Source organism: Archocentrus centrarchus, chromosome 13 (assembly GCF_007364275.1).
Source record: "Archocentrus centrarchus isolate MPI-CPG fArcCen1 chromosome 13, fArcCen1, whole genome shotgun sequence".
Taxonomy (NCBI): Eukaryota; Metazoa; Chordata; class Actinopteri; order Cichliformes; family Cichlidae; genus Archocentrus; species Archocentrus centrarchus.
This window is the reverse complement of record NC_044358.1, coordinates 37,427,114-37,448,255: the sequence shown is the minus strand read 5'-3', so window position 1 is coordinate 37,448,255 and position 21,142 is coordinate 37,427,114. Positions and strand designations below refer to the sequence as shown.

Below are 21,142 nucleotides of genomic sequence, written 5' to 3'. Positions count from 1 at the left end.
GCATGTTCCCCCAGAGGAGAATCTGTATTCCACTTAAAACATGCTGTAAATAAGATTCAGTGAAAATGTGACACTTCCAGCTGATTTTAAACCAAAACTCAGAACATAACCTACTCCCGGCCAGGTTATGTGTATCACCACAATGATTTAGCCAGGTTAAAAGAGGGCGACTTTTTGACACAGAAAAATCTGACTTCAAGCTTGAGAACCTATTGGTAACCCATTAATCTGGCTTCACTGAACACCCCTCAAAACTCACAAAACAATTGAGTACTATACAGTATGGAAAATGGGGCTGCAGCTTGTACCTATCCTTCATTGTCCGACTCTCTTCATCTATCCCGAGTCCTGTTTCTCCTTCCTTACTGTCAGGTTCAGCCTCAGATTGGCTGCTAAACCAAATGTGAAATCTGCCGATGTTGCTGATTTGTTCTCTCAGATTTACTTTCACCTCAAGTCAACTGGTCCCCAAATACGCTCACTTAAAATTCCTTAACAGTTTAGCTCTTAACCCACTAACCCCATCCTCCCAGAGCCTGTGATGCTTTGATAACCAGCTATGAAACACTATATCATATATGGCTCCTCTCATCTGCAAGGCTAACTTACAGTATTAATTTTTCATCTTAACTCAAACAAGGATTAATTAAAAATGTAGTCATTTTTTTCCTCCCCTTGGTGCATGTCAGTGGCGTAATCTGTTACTGTTCTGGCTCTGCTATGCAAGCTGCGTTTACGAGTCTTTATCTAAAGAGCGTTTTACTGTAACAATGGTGAATAGAGTCTCATGCGGCTGTGCAGGCACGCTGATGACAGTTCCAATGGATCCTGCTATTTCACACGATGCTCATTTCAACAAAGAGTTTTTTTTGTTTTGTTTTTTTGTGCTCTAATACACAACACACATTTCCACATCTCTCTCATCACCCACTGGTACAGTAATAAGGAAAAGCTGCCTCTCTCTCTTCCTGTATCTGCCTCGCTCCATCTCAGTGCCAGTCCCAAAGCATTACTCAGCTCCATTCTGCTTATTTACAATGCACAAAAGAGTAAGCGCCAAACTCAAGCTATCAAAAAGTCAAATTCCAGTGGAGAAATCATTCTCTAAATATGGAGAAATCTTTCAGGAAAGGGACAACGCCCCGCCTTAACAAAGTACTCTCCAGCTGAGTACAGTGGAGTCATCGATCATCTCACATCATCGTTAAAATCCTGTTTCATCTCACAGCTTTAATAAAGGGAAAATGTCGACCGTTTACAGGCCAGAGAAGATGGATTACTTGATATTCTGCCATTGATTATGAGATGTTTATGAAAAGACAGAATGGGACTCACAAGTCCCTTTGAGGATGCTCTATCCTGCTGTCACTGACTGAGCCTGCCTTTGTTCCACAGTTTCTCTCTGCATTAGCATTATATACAGTGATTCTCTATCATCTCACTCCCTCAGCCATCTTTACTGACATCACGTCACTGCAGAGCAATGACAGTGAACTGTAATTGCACATCATTGTTGCTTTGCCATAATTACAGTTGTGATAGTGCACAGGGAGAAAATGACTTAATAGTCTCTGGGTAATTACCCCAATTGACTAGATGGCAGCTAATTGGATTGTTTGACATTGTGTGAATGTGTACATATTTGCATGTGTGAGTCTATGTGCGTGTATGTATATGTGAGCGCTTGACAAAAAAAACAAATAACCACAGGAGACTCCACTTGTGGGAACACAAAGAAGACAAAGTCATATAATCACCCTTTCCAAAGACTGGCATTACATACACAGTCACTTTTAATTGAGGAGTCTATTTGAAATTTTTTCTAATTACTTGGATCATTTCTTAAAAATTGATTGATTATTGCACATCATTCTGACCTTCATTTTAAATTCCTGCACTAAAACCTTAATTTCATGGTGCTAAGAGCATAGCTAAAAAAGTAGCTAATGACAATTTGAAAATAAAATCTGTCCTGATACTATGCTATTTTTATTTTCCTTAAAATTGTTGCCATCTACGCGCCTCACAAGGTTTAAGCATTACAGCCGTCTTTCGGTGTGCCACATGGTTCTTTCCCAAGACGAGACCAATACTAGAGTTTCAAACTCAGTATAATCAGATAATCAGGAAAATATTCAATACCACTTTTACCATGGCGAAAGAATAAAAAAATGTAAAAAGTATATATAATAAGGATTAGAATGGTTCATGCCAGCGTATTCAGTATACAACCCTGTTTATTTCCTGTGCATCTGGTGATCAAAAACACTCAACAATAATAACGCACAAAACATTTTCCTATTTTATCTCATAGCTAATCAACAATGCATAAGCACAATAATTTGTGTATATACACTCAGTATCATTTCAGGCTTCAATAGCAACCAGTGTTCCAGATCTTTATTACAGTCCATGTGTTCTCACACTTTAACTTAAACTTTTGGGTTTGTGCGTTTATATTTTTGTTGAGTACAGTCGTTAAGATAAGCTCCCACAGTTTCTGTTTAGGGGCTGGTAGACTTTTCTCAGCTTCAATCCAACAGATATTACCTTCAACAGGCAAAACAGGAGCAAACATGAGTTAATAAAACAGGGTGCAGTTCTGTACTGAGAATACTTTATAGAGATTACCCGAGATCTCTGATGCTTCTGAGGGTTTGTTCACCCTGCACACATTCGGAACCCTTCAATGGTTTCCAATTTGCACAAGATCTGATTTTAAACAGCATCTGCTGACATATAAATAGCCAAGAGTTCACTCACACAATCATATTTATCTGAGCTCACCATCCATTATGTACCCTGTCACGATTTTCCAATCACAGGCCTGGCTGGCAGGCTGTCATCGACAATCAGGAGGAAATTAGCAGGCAGCAGAGCATTTCCTACAAATCACCACACTAGATCTTGCAGGCCCTTTGGAAAGATAAACTATTGGAAATCTTCAAATCCCATCCACTGTTTGTCACAGAAAAAAAAAAACACTCTAGTCCACAGCTTCTTTTTTGGTGCTATATCATTACAATCACTTCCTGTCTGGTTTGTGATTAAATATATGGGCCTTTCCTCTGCCCCACAATGAACCTGTTATGGGTAATGAGACTTGTCAGAAATGTTTATGACCAAAACAGTAGCAAAACTGTAAAAAACTGAGCAAGAAACATGTATGGAAAGAGTCATTTGCTGTAAACGATAGCTGCAATTTTGTAACTGCCTGTCAGCATGCGTTCACATGCAAGGTCTCGCTGTGTGCCACTGAACTGATCAAATAAAGCCAAAGCTATCTATAATCTATAAGCCAGGGTCACAGAGCAAATGACAGACATAATCTGTAGCAAAGCCTGTCTTAGCAGATGATTTGGGCCTTTGCTCAATAGTTTACACATTGTTCCATATTCACAATCATCTCTTAGCAGGCAAGCTGGGTAGAGATCATCAGACACGGCTCATCAGAGGAGGTGAGCAAGTAAGCAAGTCGCGTCATCGTCAGTCACATAAAAGCAACATGGAGGGTTTCATTCAGTGCTTTTACAATTAAAACACATTAGGAAGTTACACGAGAACGCAACAAATCAAAGGTTTGTTAAATGATTAACCTGGAGTCCCAAATTACAGCTGCTTACAAATGAATGTAGTTCTGATTTGTCTGTTCGTTTCTCATTCCTTAGATTAGCTGAGAAAGTGAGAATGAACGCGATCAACATACACTTTGGTCAATTTGCAGTTACACCAAATCATTCACTGAAACAGACAGTTCCCTTAATATTACCACAGTAACATTTAGTGATATTTTCACAATGGAACCAAGTTTAAAGATTTTCCTTTGGTGTTCTCGCTCTCCTTTAACATTGTCTTTTGCCATCCTCCAATTAAACAGCCATTTCTTTTCTGTTTAGCCAGAAGATTGCCTCCAGCTTCATTTTCCATTAACACTCTCTGCTGTTATTCTTTTCGTCTTGAGCTATTTGCAGGGTGTTTTCAGAAAGCTTGTAATCTCCGCATACAGAGAAACGGGGGGGAAGGCTTTACCTCTCAGACGCACCAACCTTTAATGAGACACAGCATTAGCCTCGAGGTGACAAAATTCTCTTTTCTGAAAAAGATGGACAACTCTGTGTTGCATCGGGATCCCGTGTAAGTCTAACTACTGCACCAGTGGTATTAGGAGGTAAACCAGCCTAGCCAATCAGTCACTGTCACTTCTGTTATGTTTTGGATGCTCATTCGGTCTTGAGCGAGGATACCGTCAATCAAAAAGCCATTAACTTTTTTAAGGGTATCACAATGAAAACAGGGACCTTCTCAAAGACTGTTGGGGTTTTCTGTGATTCTACCGTTAACCATCTTCACAGCTGATGTCACGCGGGATACGCGTAAATATGGACCAACATTCTATTAAGGTGTTATATTTAAAGCTCCTGTAATAGCTGAGATCTACTCAAAAGGCTTTTTTGTAGTACAGTGGACAAATAGGGCACAAACAAACACAAACACACACACACACGCACACAAACTTACTGCGTCAATGGGGTATATGGCAATACTACTATCTGGCATTATCAGTTAAGTCTGGCAAAATACCCTCGTGATGTTAATGCGTGACAGAGAGTGTGTGTGTGTGGTGGTGGTGGTGGTTGTGGGTGGTGTGTGTGTGTCTGTCTGTTTGTGTGCATTCGTTGGTCTGTTTGCATGTGGCCTTGAGATAGTAATGGTGAATTCAGCTTCTCACATTCTTCGATTACCACTTGATAGTACAAACACAAAGCTGTAATCAGGGCACTGGCCAGTGTTTCCCTGCCCCCGCCATCAGTCCCAAGGCTATCAGAGAAGGCAACCAGATAAGACAGTAAAGACGAGGATTAAGGGTCGAAGTGGCATGGCAGCATATGGTGCCCCCTGATAAACATGCCCCTTATACTGCTGTTACACAAACACCACCTATGTGTTTTACACAACAAGCAGGACCCCACTGGATCTACGAAAAGAAATCCTCTCCTGCTTTTTATTTAAACTTTAAAGTTTACCGTGCAGTCTCAAAAACTTTCAGTGGGTAAGACACTGTCTTACCGAACTAAACTTCTCAGAATATGCTCACATGAAAATAGAAATGAGCTGCAGTCCCCACATTAAATGAAAAGACTAGTCTGCCTGATTGATTACAGAGCAAGACTCTAATAATATATGGTCCATGCAGACTCTTCCGCCCACTTTATTGCTGTTATATCATTTACAATAATTTTTTTGATAAATGTGTTACATTGCGTCTTAATTAGCGAAGCATAGATGTTTGACTTAAATAAATGATGAAGACCACTGAATAAAACTGGAAAAGCTATTGTAACTTGAAATTAATGGGTGGGCAAAAACTGTGCTTACAATCTAGTACTACACTGTACACACGAAAATTAAAGGAACACTTTTTAATAAGAGTGTAGCATCAAGTCAGTTAAACTTCTGGGATATTGATCTGGTCAGTTAAGTAGCAGAGAGGGTTAGTAATCAATTTCAGCTGCTTTGGTGTTCATGAAATTAACAACAGGTGCACTAGAGGGGCAACAATGAGACACCCCCAAAACAGGAATGGTTTTACAGGTGGAGGGCACTGACATTTTTCCCTCTTCATCTTTTCTGATGGTTTTTTTCACTAGTTTTGCATTTGGCTTGGTTCAGTGTCCCTACTGGAAGCATAAGGCAATACCTGGACCCCACAGAGGTTGCACAAGTAGTCCAACTCCTCCAGGATGGCAAACCAATACGTGCCATTACAGAAGGTTTGCTGTGTCTCCCAGCACAGTCTCAAGAGCATAAAGGAGATTTCAGGAGACACAGTTACTCTAGGAGAACTGGGCAGGGCCGTAGAAGGTCCCTAACACATCAGCAGGACCGGTATCTGCTCCTTTGTGCAAAAGGGAACAGGATAAGAACTGCCAGAGCCCTACAAAATGACCTCCAACAGGCCACTGATGTGAATGTCTGACCAAACAATCAGAAATAGACTTCATAAGGGTGTCCTGCTACAGTACAGTAGAGCTGTTCCACAATAATATTGGGAAAAAAATGAATGTGATGCAAATATGTCATATTGCAATATCATTGTTATAGCAATGCTATGTGTTTATGTTCCCTAGTATGAACAACAACAAGACAAGCCTGGGTGTGTCTGAGAGTAAGAGCTATGTGTCAGCGTCTGTGACAATTCAGTATCTAAACAGGAGTTATTTCAACTACAGCAACGCACAGAACTTTGCAAAATGTGCAGGATAACTGTTCCCACTAAAGATGGAAGCAACAAATGTGTTTCACCACTTTAGGCAAAAACAGACCGTCAAGTACTTCTGGGTACAAATGAGGAGACACTAGCAGCTGGTGATGTGCTATCCAAACATAAACAGCTCAACCGAGCATCGCTGGAGCGCTCGCTAGTTGCACCTCATATGACAGGAAGAGCAAACGTTGGACGGAAATTACTGATGTGGTTACATGGTGGCAAGCAGGACTTTAAAGAGCTAGATGAAAAGATATAACATCCTGGGTAGAGAATATTTTTCAGTTTTATTATGTGACAATATTGTGCAGGCTTCTGAAAAGTTACAAGGTTAAATTAATTTAGTTATTATTTAGGTAAAGTGTTAAGCAATTATGTTATAGATTTAATTAAAATTTTCTTCAAATATCATGATATAATGTTGAGGCCATTTCGCCCAACCCTAATCTACGGCCAGCTGTGAAACACAATGGAGGCTCTAACATGGTTTGGGGCTGCATTTCAGCCAGTGGTGTTAGGGGTATTGTCAAAAGCAATGTTGGCTAATCTTGATGGAATTAAACAAAAGGCAGAGCTCTGAATGTCTTTCAAGAACCCTGGAGAAATATTCCTGAAGACTACTTAAGGAAATGACAAGAAAGCTGCCTAAGAAACTTCAGGCTGTGTTGAAGAATAAAAGTGGTTGTACCAAATATTGACTTTTGTATGTTATTTTTGTATAATAAACTGCTGCACCCATTTTCAATTTTCCTAGCAAAATATAAAGAAATGAGGGGTGGCTTAATACTTTGGCACAGTACTGTACAACAAATACTCATGCCTTTATTTATAAAGGCTCTTAATAGTCTTTTACACTCTTACATGACTTTGTTGCTGTCTTTGGAAGTGATCAAAAGATTTGTGCTGCCTGTTTTTTATTAGCCTGAAAAATTCCCTTTCGCTCACTTTGCACCTGTAGTGTTGACTAACACGTACATTAATTTATAGCTAACCTAATTTTTACCCCATCAAAATTGTAAGTTTTAATTTAGTCTTGTTTGAGTCAATTCATTGCTTTAATTTTTAACACCTTTAAAATAATTTGTTTCACCCATTTAATTTTTCCATTATTTTTACCCACTTTTTATACTTAAGTCTTATTTGTGTCTCTTTGTGCCTACCATCTCTTTTATAAAAAAAAAATATTCCATCCATTTATTATATTTTTCAACTCTTCTACTAACAACCTTGGATTTTATTGGATGAGGCAGAAATAACATTCCAAAAAAATGAATGAAAAGAAAAGAATCAATGTTGTCAGATCTTGTAAAAGGTGTATGCTATTAAATAAGCTTTCAGCTTTGGTTGAAGTCTCTAAATTGTGCCATTTTAGCCAAATTAGGGTGTCTTTTTCTATCTATGCTGCAGCCAAACCCCTGGTATTCTCTCTGTCTGAAATCAATTCAAAATGCCTTTTTCTAGTCAAAAATATATTTACATCTTTTACTTATTGTTACTGCTGCGAGAATAAAATGCGTTCTTTAATGAGCTGTAGCTAGAAAGCTAATTAGCTAACTATCCTGCAAACTGCTGTGCACTTTTCCCCAATGACTCTTAGTTTGGTAGCTTGTTTACTGCATTAAGGATCAGGGCAGGATGTGTCTTCATGGTTTTAAATTAGATAAAGAAATGTGCTTAGCTGGAAAAAAAAAAGTCACATGGGTTCTTGGTCAAAGTCTGCAGCTCAGTGACTATATTACTCTATGTAAACTCAGTTTATAGTGACATAATACTCCCCATCAATGTATAAGGAATCAGATGAATTCATACAATTGCCATCATTAAAACAGAAAATATAACATTCTCCAACTGGTCTGAGTTCTTCCTGAAGGAAGCACCCAGTACATACGCATGCTGTCGCTGCCAATAAAACACACCATTTAATTTCAGCGGGATGCTTCAAATTGTATTTCAGGAATGTGATTAGATTTTGAACTGCTCATATTTTTAATCTGATTTCCAACCATCGTTGGGCAACAAAATGAACACAGATACATTACCTTTTTTTTTTTTTTTTTTAAATCAGAAGTTAAAATAAGTCCCCCGACAAAAAGGTTACAGTTTCTGTCCCTACCTGAAGACCCTCCAAGCATCAGCATTATCTGAAACTCACACAACATAATGCTAAATTGCATATGCTTACTGATTAATGCAGACATCGACCCTCGATCAAACAAACCAAATAAGCCACTGTTAACTTTGGGTAATTCCATATAGACTTCTCTCAGGCCTCAGGTGACTCTGCGTGTGCCTGAACATGTGTACGCTTTCATCCTCACATATGGGCGACTAACAGCTTTTCTGCATATGTTTGTGTTGGCATGTGCACGTTCTGCAAAAGTATGTCTGTGTTTGCGAGTGTATCTGAATGTGCGTATGTGCACACAGTGCATACAGTGTAAGTGTGTGCTCCCCATTTAGTCAAAGTCCCACCTGGTGCCCCCTCCTGTTCAACTGGATACAACAGAGACAATGTTAGGGTGAAGTCTGCTGTAACAATGCACAGATGGGATCTCTCTCTCTTGCTCGCTCCCTCTCTCCGTGCCACTCTCTCTATCTTTTTCCTCTCGCACAGTGTGCCTAATGCGCCATTCTTCCCGGCTATTCACATGCATCAGATTTGACATGCTCATTCGTTGTCTGGAAGGACAGAACAACCAGGGACCACTTTTCATTCTCATCCTTATCCCTGAAAAGTCATTTTGTGCATCGACAAAGTGTGTGGGAGGACAGAGCAATCGAGAGCAGGGAGAGAGAAATATTTGACTGTGAAAGACAGTCACGGAGAGAGATAGAGAGCGAAAAAAAAGAAAGGGAGTGAAATCGGACAGTGGAAGAGAAGGTAATGCAGAGCAAAAAGCAGGCACAAACACAGCGAGCAAAGCGAGAACAGAGCGAAACATAAAGAGGATATAGGTCACGATAAAGAGAGGAAGAGAAGCTGGACATTTTGGAACAATTTCATCCGAGTGAGCAAGAGGGAGCGTGTGGAAGCATAACACTACTGAGAGAATGAGGCTCTAAGGGCACTGTACAAAAGAGGGACTAATAATGGAACTACAGAGATCTGCTGCCTACAGCCTTTCCTACAGGGAACAGGCAGGCAGTTAACATACATTTACTGAGAGCCAAAGTGTGTCACACCCAAATCTCACCTTGCACTACAAGCAGGTCTCCTTTTTCTTTGTCCTTACTAAATGGCTAAACTGAAAGTAGTGGTTTATATAAGTGCGATGCTGATGCAGCACTGTTGACATTGATGGGTTTGGCTTTTTTTTGGAATAGTTGAGATTATTACCACTTGGTACTGCTGACTTATGGTTATATTTTACCCACCAAAGTACTTATTAAAATCCCAAACATACAAATATCAAAGTCTGCAGTGCAAAGAGCAGACCATCACCAGTAAACGTAGAATAGAACAGTTTAGCTAGCATGATTTTTGTGTTTTATTTTCTTTACTTTATCAGTACGACTGCTTCACTGAAAGCTTACCTAATCTATCACAGTCCATGTGGTCATTTTTAATCTGATATTTAAAAGAGATATGTTGCTATATTTCAGATCTGGCAACAATAAGTGCTGCCAGCATGCTCCCAGGATTGATTCCCAGAACACATTAAATCGAAACCTGTCTTTACCACCCTGCTGTCTTTTGAAGTGTGCTTCTTGATGATTCTGAGAGTACAGACGTTGAACTAAAGAAAAAGCACAAATATGGCAGCAGTGTTTTACCCCAACAGCTAGTTTATGAATTACCTATGGCAGTGAAAAGCCCTGGGCATATTTAATGCAGGAGAATCTGTCCAATTTTTTTTTTTTTTTTTTTTTTACTTTATTCCGCTCTGTTTTCTTTCCCTTTCCAGAAATCTGCATTTTCACCCCATTAGGAAAGTAGCAGCTGGGAGTGTCAGGACAACAGGCACATGACTTCAAGTTGAGTTCATCGGTTCACCCTGACCATGTTCCTCCCAAAGAAGCACATGAACTCATCGTGAAAGATAAAAGATCAAAGGGTTGTCACTCAACTACCATGGTGCTTTCAGGGGGGATTAAAAACATGATTAAGGAAATTTTCTTGACACAGAAAGAAAGAGCTGCGTATCCAGCAGCAAAACGCCTCCAAATGCTGATTGGTTTTCCATCTTTTTTAAACCACATCATATCAGAGACCTCTGACCCTTGGAAGCTTTTAAAAACTCAAGGAGAGCGGTGGTTTCTGTAGGTCCTGTCAGCCAAGTGTCTAACATTCAATATGGTGATTATGGAAAAGCGCAGACAACCCACTGACTGCAACACTATGCAATTTACAAAATTATATTAATCTAGTATATGAAATTATCCATAGAGTATTTTTGGAGCTTGCACAATTATCTGGTGTACAGAACTGAATGGAGCGTCGTGCACTCAAAGCAGGTCACAGGATCGGCACCAGCTCCCAGTGTGACACCAGCCAGTTCAGCCTCTGGGTTCATTCAAGTGCTGTAAGGTCAGTTAGTCTTTGTTTAGATCAATTAAAAATCAATTTCAAATTAGTGATGCAAGGCCACAGTACTCCAGGGAGTAGTTATAAATACCTATATAGTCCTTGCTTCAGAACACACTTGTTTAAAGCTCTGACCTACGGCTGGCTGGTACGTCGATTGGAATATCAGCACATTTTTAAATGAGATATAGGATGAGACAATAATGACTACATAAAGTCATGCCAGTATGTTAACTCGCTGCTCAACCCCTCCATCGGCATTTGTGAACCAGCTAGGACCCACTCATTATTGCTGTAGTGACTTTGTCACTGCAAGCAGCATTTTTTTTTAAGCAAGCAGGTTTTGTGCTGCGTGAGCGAAAGATACACCCTCATAATTTTGTCACCGCATGATCATTATGCATGTAACGATAGCGGCAATCACAGCAGAGTCGCTGTCTCTACCTTTTGTGTCTGGTGATTTTGTCAGTCGCAGAGCGGCGGTGTGTAAGTGGCCGGGAAGCGACTGGATGACAGCTTTATTGGGATTTTGGCAGCATTAACACAGAGCTTAATGTAAGCACAAAGAATAAGACAATAGGAAACAAATGTTAAAGCCTGACATCTGCTGACACCAGGCAGAACTGAGCTACGACACAAAAACATCATGGATAGACTGTGCTGATTTAAGGAGGCTTCCATAAATGCTCTATATCATCTATTGCCATGAACTACAAAACTAAAACGTGATTTTTGCTCTATATTGCCTCGCCTGTCCTCAAACCGCTCACTGCATCCTTCCAGTCAGCGTGCACTTTAAATGCAGCTCCTACTACTGTAAAGGAGCAGTGTGGCATGTGTTCTTGTACTTTGCTAATCACTATTGCTCTGAAATCTCTCAGATAAGAACTTTAAAAGCTTGTATTTAATAGAGTTTGGTGGTTCAAGGCGGGGGAAAAAAAATACTTTTTGAGAGCTGGTTATCACAATAACTTGTGCTTTCAGTACAAAGCCCTCAATTTAATTATGATAGGAACTCACATCAAGGAATTTTCAACTTATAGGAAGTTATTACACAACTAATATGGCTACATACATTATATGAACATAAATGTCCGCGAACATTTAGTGACATAGGTTGGTAGAACCGTGACAAGCCACACTTTCCTCCCATCATACAAAAGTAAAGCCCAAATATGGGTGCCGCCTTCTTGTGCTGCATAGCAGTGAGTGAGTATTGGAGAACTGTGAAGTCCTTAAATGATGTGAGTGGAACTAGTGAGCAATAGCAAGAGAACACAAGACCACATAAAACACTTGTATGGAAGTGACTTGATGTTATTGGTTACTCGGTATCTGAACAGATGCATCAAAAAGCTAACGATAATGTGACAGATGACACAAATTTGTAAACTCAAGCACACCCTGTAGTTTGTTAGGCAAAAATACCTCTCTTTAGCAATGTGTATGCTTCTTTCCCCTTTAATTACTTAATTTATCCCCTCGAATCCCCATTTTTGGAGTTTCTCGCAATCATTTCAGTTCAGTTTAAAACAGTTATATTTTGATCTTGATGTACAGAAGTCTTGAGCCACCCTTCATTTCTTTATATCTTGTTTAACAATGGTATTGAGCAGTAGTTTTGCAGGTTTTCTATAGGCCTTTCAAAGTTTTTCTTTGGACATTGGCAGCTTTTTCGCTCATTTTCAGTCCAGCCCTTGTACCTGACCATTTTCAGAGGAATGTTTTTTCTTTGTTTGTTGTTGTTTGTTTTGTTGTTTGTTTCTTGAACCACTTAACACTGAGCTATGAATCATTCAGACATAAAAAAGCACCTAACTCAAGGGATGAGCATGTTGTGGCTACATATAATAGAAAAGTTAGCAAAGAACCAATTTTAAATTGTATCTTTAGGCACTTTGTTACAAGCAACCTGTTGCAAAAACATTTGTTCCCATTTCTTTAGTTGAATTTATCGAAAATGCCAAAGATAACACAGTTTGACAGGCATAAAAATAGTATTTGTGCGCCAACATGATTATTCCCAAAGAGCTATTAGCCAAAAATTTATCTTGGTGTGGTCTCCATGGAAGGATATCAAGAAGCAGTTTTTAGGGGAAAAGGGAGAAAAGGCCGATGTATCCTAATTACACAAGAACTGGACTTATGCAGAAGAACAGGCCTTATGGTGTGATGAATCCAAATTTGAAATTTTTAGTTCAAATCATCATCAACATGTAAGGAGGAGGTCAGCAGAGAGGTACAACAGTGAGCGTCTACAACCATCTGTGAAACATGGTGGAGGCTCTGTCATGGTTTGGGGCAGCATTTCAGCCAGAGAACTTAACAAAACTGAGGGAATTAGGAACACAGAAAAGTACTATCAGCCATGGATTGGCCTCCCCAGACCCTGGACCTCAACATTATTGAAGCAGTGTGGGATCATTCAATTCAATTTTACTTATGTAACACCAAATCACAACAAACAGTCACCTCAAGGTGCTTTATATTGTAAGGTAAAGACCCTACAATAATTACAGAGAAAGCCTAACAGTCAAAACGACCCACTATGAGCAAGCAATTGGTGACAGTGGGAAGGAAAAACTCCCTTTTAACAGGAAGAAACCTCCAGGTTCAGGGAGGGGCAGCCATCTGCCAAGACCGGTTGGGGCTGAGGGGAGAGAGACAGGACATAAGACACACTGTGGAAGAGAGACAGAGATTAATAAAAACCCGTGATTAAATGTGGAGTGGTGTATAAACAGAGTGAAAAGAGGTGAATGAAAAAGAAATGCTCATCATCTTATGGGATCATAGAGAACAGAACAAAAGGCAGCTGATATCCAAAAAAAGAGCTTTTAATGTCCTTCAAAAAGCCTGGAGAACTATTCCTGAAGACTGTTAACTGACGAGAAAGCCTATATTGACTTACAGGCTTGTTAGAATTGTACAAACTCTGTTTTGCCTTATATGCTGTATTTCCATGTATGTTTGCACATATTTCAATAAACCGCTGAACCTATTTTAGCAAAATATAAAGAAATTAGAAGTGGCTCAAGACTTTGCATAGGACTGTACTTCAGATTTGTCTGTAAGCCATAATTTTTTCTAAGGATATTGTTTTGATATATATATATATATATATATATATATATATATATATATATATATATATATATATATATATATATATATATATATATATATATATATAATGTCAATTGTGGATTAAAAATAAAACAAAATTAGTCATTACTATTTTCTGTGTATTGACAAATTAAGCTCTACACAGGAAAAATGGGGTTAAGAGAGTTTTAAAAAGGCTTTTTTCAGTTTATTTCTGAATTGGTACAATTTAGCTAGTCACAAGGTTATTCACAATTTCACTCAATACAGCAGAGTGAAAATCTCCCTAATGAACCTACAAGACAATCTGATGGTCTGCAGCCGGGAGATTTGGGATTGGTGAAACAAACTGATGAAGTCATTACAGTCCAGGGGAAACCTTGATCCTTTGGGATCAACTGTAATTTATTTGCCTGGGGAATAAGAGGGTCCAAGCACAAATAGCCTGTCTGTTAGTACACACCTGTGAGAATAATGTGTGCATGGGAGCATTTCCTATTGCCATTGATCTGAGCTCATAAAGGCTTACAATGATAAACACAGCACCTATTCTTGGTTATAGAGATCAACTAAACGACCCTCAGGCACTCACTGACTGAAAGCTGCGATATATAACACACACAAGGAAGTAAATGGTGTGGGAGGGCTTGTGTAAATTATAAGTCAATTAATATGAATTGTTAGAGACATGAAAGTTTGAGTGAGCGATTTAAAAATAGGACAGCACCATTTTTAGCAGGTGTGGATAAATGAAGCAGGAAAAGGCTTTTTTTTTTTTTAAGACTTTTACTTACTACAACAAGCCTATGATGAAAAAGGATGGATTTGAAGTTGAGTGGCTGTTTTAAAACAGGTTTAAATAGTTTTTTTTTTTTTTTTTTTTTTTGATGATACTGATGTGTTGCCAGGAAGAATCCTTTGAAAGAGCCCGCAAAGACACAATGCTTATTCTGTTAGATCAAAGTCTGTGGAAAGCCCCAAATTGGGCCTGCAGTTTTCTGACTGGCATGCATGACTTTGCTCAGATTCACTGGATTTAAGAGACTCTTTTTTCCGCTTTCTTTGTACAAGCAGTGCTTTTGAGACAACAGTTCCATAAACTTAAAGCTGTTCTGTTTTTCAAAACACTTTTTTTTTTTTTTTATATATATATAGAGGTTTTAAAAAAAAGAAGTTGTAAAAGTGGTCACTGTACTGCTGTCCCTCCATGTTCCAAACAACTCCCGAGCAACTTATTTGACGACCAAGTCAGGGGCCCTGTCAAACCTCAAGAGCCAGCAAAGCAAAACTGCTCGTGTTGTAGTGCCCTGATAGAGAGGATCTTCAGGGCGTCATGACAAGAGGAAGACATCCGCTTTAAATATGTATAAGCCTTGGGTTCACCCACACACTCCAAAGGAAAACCAAGCTAAAAGACACTCTCATCCGAATGCCTCAACCTGTCACAGTATGTTACAGATGAAGGCGCTGTACACATAAAGCATGTAGATTAAATTATGGTTTGTGGTTTAGTCATGAATGACTTTTTTTCCCCAGCTTTTTGAATGATATCACCTCCTCTGCACCTGTAAACAAACAAACAAAGCCCTTTTGGAGGACCGCGGTGATTCACTTCCATCCTTGAGTCACAAAGCTGAGTTACCTTTTGAAAGATTCCTAAACTAACATCGCTTTTCACAATAACGAAATTGTCGCGCTTAATCCACGATTATCTTTGCGCTTAGAGCAATGATCTTGCGGCTGAAGCGCAGCTGAGATAAAAATGGTTACTGCTCAAAGTGCTGCAGTGTGTCAGAAAATCCAAGTTAAAAAGCTTCAAGACGCACAGTTTCTCTGCTCACAAGGATGCAGCTGTGACAAAGCCGCACATATGAACCTATATATCAAACCTAAAGCGAGATTGATAAGTGCTCTGCCTGCAAGAAGTGCTTCTGGTTTATTAAGCAACACACAATTTCCCAGACACCTTGTTCGTCATCTAACCCAAATGCAATTAAAAGCACTACTGATAGCACTGGTGCATTAACAACATCACCCTGCTTACTACATCCTCGTGATTCACTCGTGTTTCCCTCGTTTGCCACTCTGATTAGAGGTACAACCAACCCCGAAACCTCAGAGCTCCAAACCTCCAAATCTCTGTGAACTGACCACATCAGATGTTTGCCCCAGATGCTTGGCCAACTGCCTTGCAAGCAGAGGCAGCCTGTGGACTCTTTGGGGCCTAGTTTAATGTGTGCTTAAGAGACCATGGGACCAGGCAAATGCTGCTCTCTCTCTCCTCCAAATATCTGCCCATCATTTATTCATTCACACTCCCAGGATGGCCGCTGCTGCCATCATCTGAGGACCGCGTCGTCTGAAGTTCCCCGCGTCTCTGTCGCTCAAACACTGCGCACGCACGCACATGCACTTTGCGAGTGGTCCCAGAGGTCTTTTAATTTTTTGAGAGGCTATTTTTAGCGAGAAAAATAATCGAGGTGGAAAGTTCCATCTGTCCAACACTCTTGTTCCAGCTGCTCCTTTTTAGCAGCAGGCAGAAAGAGTGTGTGTGTGTGTGTGTTTATGTGTGTGTGTGTGTGTGTGTGTGTGTGTTGGGGGGGGGGGCTACTTATCAGATGAAAATGACACAGACGGCATTTTTTTTTTTTTAATCTGCATTAGCAGGAAGAGAGGCGTGTTCTAAGATAGGTACTAGCTAAATCACAGTCCCAAAGAAATAAATTAATAAATAAATAGGAAAAGATCACCTGTGGTTAAAAGGAAATGTTTACGTGCTGAGCTTGACACCACTACCTGCTCTTACTCTGCTACATGTCTGCATGTATGCTCAGGAGTGGAGTCGCAAAGCATCCTTTCTGTATTACCTCCTGTAAAAACAAGTTTTTCATTTTGGTGACTGACCAATACTGGCCTATCACAGCTCTTCGCTCCTCTCTCCTTGCCTTTAACTAGCAGCCAAGTAATCTTACAAAATAAAGCGGTGGTGATTCTAAGCAGCGACAGAAACATTCTGGTAAAGAGTGCTTAAAAACATGCAGTTTTTTCAGTTCTGATACTCACTGAAATATACTGCAATTACTGGTAAAAAAAAGAAAAAAATGTTGAGATTGAGATTGAGTACACAAGAGGAAAGAGGACTTAAACCCAGGAAAAGTGTGCCAAACTTTTGACTTAAACTTCAGCTTTGGGTCATAGACATGATGGCAGTCAGCAATGCAAGCAAAACACAAGTGGTCTACGAAAAAAGGCGAGGTCCAAAAAAATAGACCAAATATCCAAAAGCACAGTAAACATTTAGGGAACACAACACTCCAATCTGGCAAGTGGGGCGAGCTACACAGGAGGTTTTTATACTTGGAGGAATAATGAGCGGACTGAGAACAGGTGGTAAGGAAAACTGGCAGGAAAAGAACGAGGACCACAAAATGAAACTGGAAATGACTTGAACAGTAAATTATAACAATAATCTAAAATCAAAAAGATATAATTGTTTAGCACACTTTTTCATCCAAACAGATCATTGTCATCTGATCTGCAAATCTCCAAAACCACGCTGAGTGCTACTACAGGAAACCGAGTGAAAGTGAGTAGAGTAGATCTCACTTCAAGGACAGACTGAGTTAGAGAGTGAACTGGCAAACACGACAAAACACAACAACAAACACGACAGATAAACCACACTCGCGGTGTGATTTGATGCTGCAACTTTCAGCAGAGCCTCAAAAGGTTAACAAGCTCACAGAGTAAGTGGGAAGGAGAATTGGTCCAAGTTCTGCTTTGAAGCAGACATGAATGCCCTGTGAATGTCAACGAGCTTGAGGAACACACCACGTTGCCTCTATATAATGCTCGAACGCATCTTGTTCTCGCTCTTCATTCCAAACGTGAAGACAGCGGCCTACTCTGAGCACTTCTGTGTATTCACATTTGAAGCGCTCCATAGGAAGCACAGAGCAGGCAAGCAAAGCAAACAAAAGCAGCTGAAAAGTTCAGAGCCACCAGCTCTACTCGAATTCAATTTGCTGAATTGACTGAACCTCGGGACCGGTCCCTGCTACGCCCTCGAGGGGTGTTCTGGGTGCATCTTTAAATCAGGGCATCGTGAACAGAGCAGCTCTGTGTTGGTGTCCGTTGTGACAAATACTGAACTAATCAGTTTATTAGCACAGAGCCTCCGCTGTTGATTCTTCTAACTTTTAGAAACTTTCTTTAAATGATCCCAGCGCTGCAGATCCAGACCAACTCAACCTTTCTTGCCTGGAGTTGTAAGATAAATCCATTTCTAACTGAGAAGAGAGGATACAATATTTATGTGTAACTGGGGAGCGCTGATGGCTGAAGAGGACACGACATGTCCTCTAACTAACGCTGAAATACGAAGGGCCCTGCCACGAATTAGGCCATCCGTGACTGATGCCTGTCCGAGGAACTCGTGAATTTTACTTCCTTCTGTTGCTGTTTTCTGCTTTTTAAAACTTTCCCATCTTTCCTGCTTTTTTCTTTTTACCTCTTTAAACTGTTATGCATGCACAGCTACAGACATATACATGAGACAAAAGTACAAAAGAAAAAAAATACAAATTCAGGTCTCATAGTGTAATATGTGCAAAAGCAATCTGGCGTCTATTAACACTGATCTGATCATTCTAGAGACAATGTCTGACATGAAAAGGTTGAGGTCAATAAACACAGAAGCAACCACGAACAATACAGACTTCGCTGCATCAGAATTTATTTATAGCAACACTGGCAGCTCCCCAGCAAGACAGCAAGAGGAGAGAAGAAATGCTGTCCAGTTGTATCGTCAGAGAGATGCTGAACTCACGCTGCTCCTACAGTTACTTAACCTCCACTCAATGCAAAGGTAAGGTCTTTTGAGCCGGACGGACACGTGGAGTACTCTAGGTGTGTAACCTTGTGTGAAGCTGACAAGACACCACACATGCACTCACCGTAGAGGTTACACAGCCAAATAAGCAAGCAGCGGAGTGAAGCACCTGGGGAATCGGGGCTAAATTCAATCTCACACAATTGTTTGGTTCAAATTGACATGTCAGGCTGCCGTGTGTGTGTGTGTGTGTGCACTGCAAGGTTCAATGCAAATCCTGCATGAGGGTCTGTGGGGAATCAGTCAATATGCAAGCATGTCTGCTCTGACATTTTTTTTTTTTTAAATAAAGATGTGGAAGAACATTTTAATATCAGCAAAGCAGTTCATCCATCTTTAGTCACTGGGGACTTTGCATTAACACGTTTAGTCTATAAATGCTTATTTATGGGGGCTATTAATATTTTTCTTTAATGTAATTTAATCTTGTTAAAGATTAAATTACATTAAACCATTAAGATTAATTGCTTTCTCTCAGCTAAAGTTTTAATAGGACACACTTTTCACAATTTCAAGTTTTGTTTTTGTTTTTTTATAACAAAATATGGCAAACTCACTGAACTTGCAGGCACTCAGCAAGAACATTGCTAAATTACCGCAGGGATAGCACCACTGGACTAAGAAGTGAGGTAAGGTAAACAAAAACATGCATATATAACTGTTGTTTATTCACGCACACAATATAATTCCCATTGGAGAGCTATAGGCACATCCAGTGATTTTCCTTTGGGGATGCTTGTTCTCCTGTGCCGCCTGATCATCATACTTCTCGTTAATCGGGCGGATTACCAGCGCAACCCTCCACCGTCTGCTCCGTTTCTATTTTAGAACAGACACTACTGTACCACGTTTGAAAGTGTATCAGTGGCGGTGGCGTTGCTAAAAGAAAAAAAATATATATAACTATATCAGACCTCGGGTTGTGTAAGGTGGCCACAAGGAAATTCAGGCAGTGCGCGTATGGTTAAGATGTGCACAGTCAAAAGTGCTCTGTGGAGATGGCGACTAGCAAAAGGGAGAAAAGTCATCCTAAACCGCTTTTTTTTTTTTTTTTTTTTTTTTGTGGAAATGCCAGGGATTTGTCAGCGTGATCCAAACACACAGTATTAAGGAAGGGTAGGATCAAATGGCTCTTGGAGAGGCTGAGCCCGTGGGACAATTTAATTCTAGGTACATCTGTTTTTGTAGCACTGATGCACATATGCGGTACTAATGTCTTGCCCAAGTGACACAAAACCTGCATAAACATGTCCCTATTATTATTATTATTATTATTATTATTATTATTATTATAGAAACAGCTAAGTTTCCAAGTGTCATACAACTTACCCTCCATGCAGAAAATGACCATCCAGGCTATCCATAGATCTGAGTTATGGAACTTCACCATGGTTCGTGACTGTTCAGTAGCGACTCACTTTCAGTTTTGCCTCCTTTCTTTATGGAAGTCTTCGCTCACAGTTCCCTTAAAGAGAAGTAACTGTTCCTTATAATAACATGCAAGAAATCTGGGGATTTTACGCAGCGCACACCGACGGCATTTTCAAAACACTACGTGAAATGTCCAAACGTGACAGAAAAAATATCACAGAGCATTTCTATCCACCAGGCACTCCTCTTCACTTCGGATGCTTTTTTTTCACTAACTAGCCTTCCTCCCGTTCTTTGGTAGCCTTTCTGTGGACACTCCAAGACTATTTTCCTTCCCCGACCACTCCAATCAATTTACGCACGCTTGGAGAGAAAAAAAAATCTCCACCTCCTTATGTTCCAAAAATCTGTCCACTCTCGCTTAAAGTAACTTACAAACAGAGCTGAAACTGGCACTTTCCACGCCCGCTTGGTGAGTCTCTCCAACGCGTCTTGTTGCGCTCCATGGTTTTTCGTCTGTTCGGCTGCAGCTGAGTGGACCCGAGCGTAACTGGGAAAGCGTGGGGAAATGTGCCACTTCCGACCGGTGTTTTTCAAAGTAAACGAAAAAGCAGCAAGTGGGACGAACTCAAAAGAAAAAATTATAAAGTCAAATCTTGACAATGCGATTGTCACGAGATGTGAAAAGGGCAGGCGTGTCAGTGTCAGTCCTTCAGTCATGGCTGAATCACGTCATTATGTACAAATGAACTGTACAATCCACTGCATTCAAGAAGTCGGTACATTTTAGCACTGAGGTGTTGAAACAGGATTCCTATCAGATTATATTGGAGTGATATTTGAGGATAAAACACGAGTCTCTCGCCTCACCTTGAAAAGCCTCATATTATTGTGTTGCTATTTATCCAAACTAGAGAATAAGGAAGGTACCGTAGTATCCAGTGTAGTGAGCCTGAGGCACCCCACACGCCTGACCTCAATGAGC

General features: G+C 40.1%; 1 protein-coding gene across 1 annotated transcript in view; it reads right to left on the bottom strand.

Moving 5' to 3' along the window:
• The window catches only part of igsf11 (immunoglobulin superfamily member 11), a 112,685-nt gene extending 92,025 nt beyond the window's left edge, over window positions 1-20,660 (bottom strand). Inside the window, exon 1 of the mRNA XM_030744910.1 lies at window positions 20,116-20,660. Within this exon, the coding sequence (XP_030600770.1) occupies window positions 20,116-20,176 (61 nt within the window). The 5' untranslated portion in view covers window positions 20,177-20,660. The remainder of the gene's footprint in view (window positions 1-20,115) is intronic.
• Between the last annotated feature and the right edge of the window lie 482 nt (window positions 20,661-21,142).